The 6,485-nt window shown below is 45.3% G+C and overlaps 1 protein-coding gene across 1 annotated transcript in view; it reads left to right on the top strand.

Moving 5' to 3' along the window:
• Positions 1 to 928: 928 nt before the first annotated feature.
• AMOT (angiomotin) overlaps positions 929 to 6,485 on the top strand; it is a gene marked incomplete at both ends in the record, with an annotated part of 29,783 nt that continues 24,226 nt past the window's right edge. Inside the window, one exon of the mRNA XM_080624941.1 lies at positions 929 to 1,800. Within this exon, the coding sequence (XP_080481067.1) occupies positions 929 to 1,800 (872 nt within the window). The remainder of the gene's footprint in view (positions 1,801 to 6,485) is intronic.

The raw sequence follows: 6,485 nt of genomic DNA, 5'->3' as shown, positions 1-6,485 counted from the left end.
CTGGGAGACTGAGTGAAGTGAAATCACTGCTGGTCACTGACATAATCTGTACTTAGGATGTGCTTGACATTGGCGCTTTGTATTTCTCTAGTTAATAGACAGTGTTTTTTCCTGCCACTCAGAGGTCTTTTTCTGTTCCTTAGGTCAGACAGCTCTTATTCCTCCTCTTGCATTTGCATGCATTCAGCTGATGATATTTAGATGTGTGAAGATTTGATTGCCTTTGTATAGCAGGAAGTTGTGGAGTCCTCACTTGCACCAGTACGTTGTGTTTTCTGCAGCAGGGAGACTAGGTGCTGATCTCACTTAGGATATTTCATAACTCTAAAAATCTGCTGGCTGACAAGGTATTCATTAATTGCTTTAAACAATCTAAGCTAAGAGGTATCTTTACTTCCTTTGAACCATATACTATCTCAGTGGGCCTCTCTTTTCCCTCCTCCCCACCCCCTTAAAACTGACAAATTGATGATTTCACCCTTTAATCCTTGTCTTGCCTGCAAATACGAGGAATGTATTTCACTGTTGGTAGCCCCAAATGTAAAGCAAACAGGTCTTAGGCGTTTTTACTGTCATCCTGGGAGTTATAGGTCTCCTTTTCTGCCTGAAAGCAGCCTTGCTGTCTGAGGTATTCAGCATACATCCTACAGCTTGCAGTCCATTGATATTCCTATAAACTCTCAAGTCACCTTTCATCACCTTTCGAAGCTTTGCCCCCTGGCATGCAAGTCCTTCTTAGGTCAAGGGCCTTAATGACCCCATTGTTATGGGAACCTTTGGTAATCTAACCTGCTTTTTTTCTCCTGTATTTCAAGCCATTGCTCTTAAATGTCTCTTGCTTGATCCACTCAGGCGCTAATAACCGTGTCTCCTTTCCTTAGGTCAAGGGCAGCTTTTACATTCCACCCAAAAGGCACCACAGTTTGAGATGAGGAATTCAGAAGAGCAAGCAGCTACGACAGTTTTACAACGCCTGCTGCAGGAGCAGCTCAGATACGGAAACCCAAATGACAACCGTAACCTTCTTGCCTTACACCAGCAAGCCACAGGAAATGCCCCCCCTTTCAACAGCACTGGGAGTCCAGCATCTCAGAACGAAGGGCTGAGCTCCCAGGACCACCAGCTTGTGACTCATGCTGCCCGTCAGGAGCCCCAGGGCCAGGAGATACAGGTGGACAACAGCATCATGGAGAAGCAGCTCTCCCCACGACTTCAGAACAGTGAGGATCTCCCAACCTATGAGGAAGCCAAAGTGCAGTCACAGTATTTCAGGGGCCAGCCACATGCTAGCGTCGGGGCAGCGTTCTATGTAACGGGGGTCACCAACCAAAAGATGAGGACTGAAGGGCGGCCCACAGTTCAGCGGGTGAGCCCAGGGAAGGTCCACCAGGATGAAGGACTGAAGGACCTCAAGCAAGGGCACGTCCGCTCCTTGAGCGAGAGGCTGATGCAACTGTCCTTGGCCACCAGTGGCGTCAAGGCCCACGCACCTGTCACGAGCGCGCCGCTCTCTCCCCTCTCCCCGCTTTCTCCTCAGCAGTCCAGCGACCCTTATAAGAATTCTGGCTCCAATGAGTTCTACAAGAACTCAGTGCAGGCCCCTTCCCAGCCCAGCATGAAAGGAATGGAGCAGCGGGGTCCTCCTCCAGAGTATCCATACAAAAATATGTCCACCCCATCTATGAACTGCAAACCTCAGGACTCGGGACATTTCTATAGTGATCATCGCATGAGCCAGCAGGGAAGATCTGATGGGCCAATGATGAGGTATCAGCATCCACCTGAGTATGGGTCGGTCAGGTAAGCAAGATCTTAAAACAAACTCCTTGACAGCCACACACGGAATAACAGGATAAAACTGACTTCATCGCCCTCACTCCTGGGGCAGGTTTTCTTTCAGCACAGATCTCGTGTGTATTATGTGAGATGACATACTGTGTTCAGCTACAGACCCTGTCTGGAAGGACTGTAGCATGTTTCAGTAGCTACCTACAGAGGCCTGACTCTTTATTAAAAAACCCAAAACAAACACAAACTAAAAATACCCCAACAAACAAAACGAGTCAGCTTGAGTTTATGGCATGGGGAAGTTTTAACACTGAGGCTCTGGAGCCTTACAAAAGGTTTGCTACAAAAGCCAAAGTTAGGGTGTGATTCATCGTAGAAACTTGTAGTTACTTATTGCAAGACTTAAGCTGTTACTTAATTACATCTGCCCAGACAAAAGAGGTTTTTTTAGCTTTAAACTGCATCTAAATGCTATGTAGGAAAGGAGAAAGTGACTGAAAGCAACAGTGGTGCAGGTTAACAGCCATCACCTGAGCTTCCTTTGGAGTTTCTCAGATGTTATATTCAGTGGACCAAAGTGTAGGAGTGGGAAATGGAGCTTGCTTTGTGCCTCATCCCAGCTTTGCTAGCTTAGCTTTCACTAATTTTCCTTGCATCATTTGAAATCTCAGCCTGTTCTGGTTTCCTTTAGATAAGGAGCTAGATTTGGCTTAAGCCAACACTGATGTCCATGTGGGTGAAGGTGAAGTTTTATTCAGGTGGGCTAAAAATATGGCTTGGCTTAACCTGTTCCATTACCATCTCATCTCTGTTCAAGTGCAGGTGAGATCTGGTATAACGATTTTGCCCTCATTTTGAAGCTAAAAGGATAATACAAAAGAGCAAGAGGAGAGTGTTGCTACACTGAGTAAATGGTGAGGTCTCTGTGCATTGATATTTGCACATACTGTGTTGTCCTTGGAGGGGAGCACGAAAAAGTAACTGGTCTGTATTTGAGAGCAGAGCCTGAGCTTTGGGGAATTTGAATCTGCTCAGAACCTTCCTAGTCGTATGGGGAGCTATTTTCAGAGTTTGTCCACCATTGTTTGTGATCTGAAATGACTTCAGCATACAAGCCTTATGAAAAGGCCCTTTGATCTGGCTAAATAAATAATAAAGAGGCCAGGAAAAGGGGAAGTAAAGGGTTTGGGGGAGTAATGATTGTAGAAGCTCGTTGCAAATGTTTTTGCAAATGCAAAGGTCTCGAATCTCCGTGCACACAGGAAAGGGAAACAGATCCTTGATGGTTATACTGCATCAGAAATACTCATAATATTACATATAGTGAATCTAAGACGCAGCCTGCTTGCTGTTTAAGGGAGAGGTATTTGAAAGCACGCCAACAGTCAGCTCCTCTAGACAGGGTGATTTTTGTCTGTATTGGATGGATCCTGGCTGCTTTGAAAGAACATGGTGGGGGAAAAGGAGGGGGGAGGAGAAAGGTTCAGCTGGCAAAGTTTCCAGTAGGGGAAGCAACTGAAATTTGTCTTCAAAGCATTGGGAATCTAATGAGGTTACTTTTTAACCTAAATAGCTGCACGGAGGAAAGGTTTCCTTTGCAAGCGAATGCTGAAGCAGTAGAACAATCGCAAGACTAATCCATAAATTACAGAGCAGCGTAGCAAAGGAAGGGAGCAAGTCCTCTCTTCCCCTCCCTCTCCCACACACTTTAAGAGAAACTGTCATTGAGACAAGAAACCTTCTGTGTTACTAAAGGTGCAGCTGGGTGATGGTGTGTGGATTTTAAAGGCCCACAACTTCCAGAAGGACATTTGCGTGGCTCCGGGCACCACTGACCAGTGTCTTTGCAGCCTCGCTGGGGTGATAAAGTGTTTTCCGAGGCTCCAGTTTTCCCAGCTCTGTGTTTATGGGGATTAATTTGGGTTGGTAAATGTGTGCATTTTTTGAACTGTGTGTCAAGGAAACAAAGCCCCTTCTTTCTGCTGGCGAAGCCGCACCCTTTGCTGCGGGTTTTTCCCCTCATTGTTCGGGGGAATTTGAGGGTGACCTAACCGATGCGGTTTAAATAAAACTCGTTGAGCAAGATAAACATTGGGGAATTCACAGCATTCTCATGCTTCACCCTCCCCAGTCTGGGAAAGGAATGGGCTGTGTGGTAAGTTTAAACCAGTCTGCAAACACTTTGCCTCACCTGCTCCTGGGCGGTGTAAGTTTGGGAACACGTATGTGTTGGTAATGATGTTGGTTTAATGTAAATACCGGGCATGCCAGAGGCATCCAGGCTGCTGTTTGGAAATTGTAAAGACAGTTCAGAAGAGGGCAGGCTGTGAGTGAAGCTCCGAAATCTAGTTCTCTCCCTAATAGCTCCACTGCACATTAGCACTGGTGATGAAAACAAACCCGCAAGTCTAAGAGGGGAAGATGGGTGCCTTGGGCTTGGTGTCTGCTGGGGTTGCAGGGTCTCCTGTGGCAGAACAGTGGGAGCTGATGCAGTTTTGGGTGCAGAGGAAGCTCGCTCTCTCTCTCGGATTCAAACGCCGTCCTCTGTTGGGAGCCCAAATGACTGAGCTCCTGCTGTGGTGATTAATCCTGTTGACTTCACAGAAACTTTTTGAGAAAGAGGTCTGTAGAATTTGTCCCATAATTAGTAAATCACTTCTGTGCACTGCATCCCCTCAGCAGCATCAAAGTGAGGGATAATCAGGTATGACTGGGAAGCAGAACAAAAATGCATTGGTTTGATTTCAGCTGCCTAATGAAGTGAAGTCTGCTCCCTCCTGCTGTCAGCGTGTCCCTGTTCATGCGGGGGGCTGTGAAAGAGAGGGGAGCTGCAGCTTCTTGAACATGAAACAGGCAGGAGAAGCTGGGAAGGCAGAAAAAACTTTAACAAGCCAGAGACCTTTCCCGATCTCTTCCCGTTTCTGCCCTCCCCACTTTGCTGCTCTACCTGCAGAAGTGTGTGACTTATGTTTGCAGTCCTGGCAGCTTCAGAACTCCCAATGGCTGGGATTGCTTGCAGAGCTGCCATAGCTCTGTCTTCATGACTTAAAAGCTAACGTGACCCTTGTAGTTGTAGAACCATAAATCCAGGTTTGTACTTGGTGTGTGTTTCTGGGCCGTAAGGGAAGCAGAGATTCTTGTGTGATACAGTCTTCAAAATGAAGAGGCCCTTACAGTTATGTTTTCAGACTTAAAGCCCCGGGGGAATTGTTGCTCTGAGGTTTTTTTTTCCTGCGTTTGGGGTTTTCAGCTCTTCAGGACACTGAGGCAAATGGAAGGAGATTGTGTAATTTTGTTTTCCATGTATTTTGAGAGTCTTTCTGCATTCTTACATGAAGTGGTTAGTTCAGATGGAATTTTGATGACTACTGCAGGGTTACTCAAGGACTGACTCTTTCATGGAGGGAAGTTGCTGCTACCGTGCTATCAGCAATTCTGTCAGGTGACCCCAGTAGTCATTTGGACCTTGAAATGTTGCAGTCTGACTTAAAAATACTGGGAAATCCAGTTGGGTTCATTCCTTTACCTTTTGGAATCTCCCAGTCCGAAAAATTGGTTTACCAGAGAAATAAATTCTGCAATTCTTATGTTAATCTGAGGAATCTCAGAACCAGGTGGTTTGAACCCACAGAATAAGACAAAAAGTGAAGCAGTGGGAATGCTAAAGAGTTCTTTGAACATGTATGTACAAATTTGCATGGAAGATCTTAATGAGGTTGCTAGGATTTTATGTGTTAGGATGTTGTGTTACCTGATTTTGCTGGGAATATAAACACATTTGGGACATTTTGGAAGCTCTAGTGCTTTTGGTAATGCAACAGAACCAGAGGCTCCCAGCTATTCTGTTTTAGCTTGAACCCACAAGATTGGTGTCATTTCAAGACTGTGAGAGGGTTTGGATGTGATAGCCAAGATGCTGGAAATCTTGGAAATGTCTCTTGTTTAGAAATGCTCAGCTATGGTTTCCTAGAGTTGTTCTTCACAATAGGTTTTAAAAAAAGTCATTACCAGGCATGTCAGTACAAAGACTGTCCCTTCAGTATTTAGCTTCTGCTGTCGTTTCCCTTTGGACATCTTTGTGCTCCTTTCGTTAGCTCTCAGGTTCTGCAGAAATGGCAAGATTCTGCCCGTGTGTCTCTGATGAGATGCTTTTAGTCAAATAGCTCAAATTGTTAACTTTGGCATCTAAACAGTCCATCTAAATAGGCTTGTAACACTAACATACCAAGATCAAGTCAGTCTGAGTAACTGCTTCAGGTTGTTTTCAGACTGGAAGAGTATTGGTTCAGAATTGGAAATGTGGTTTGTTGCATCCATGAGGCAGGCTGGCAGTGTATCTCTTTTGATCTAACCTCTGTAGGTCATCAGAGATTAAATGTCACAGCAGGGTTATTCCCTAATTGATTATAACATCAAAACAGATGTGTCAGGTAAAGAATAATCTCAAGGAGATGAGTGGTTTCTGGAGATGCAGTTTTAACTCTGCGCATAACTGGGTGAGCTAGGAAAGGAGCTGGAAACCATCTGAGACAAAGCAGACAACCTTGAGCATGGCATGTGATGAGTTTGCCTCATTCTTCATTATGAGAACTGTCAAATAAGGGTAATGAAGTAAATGCAATGATAAGTAGGGCTGGCCTCCCAGGAGGGGAAAAACCAAAGTGCTGCTGCTGAACTGCACATTCCTGAGGAAATCA

This window comes from Psittacula echo, assembly GCF_963264785.1.
Source record: "Psittacula echo genome assembly, chromosome: 8".
Classification (NCBI taxonomy): Eukaryota; Metazoa; Chordata; class Aves; order Psittaciformes; family Psittacidae; genus Psittacula; species Psittacula echo.
This window is presented reverse-complemented; position numbering and strand designations above follow the sequence as displayed.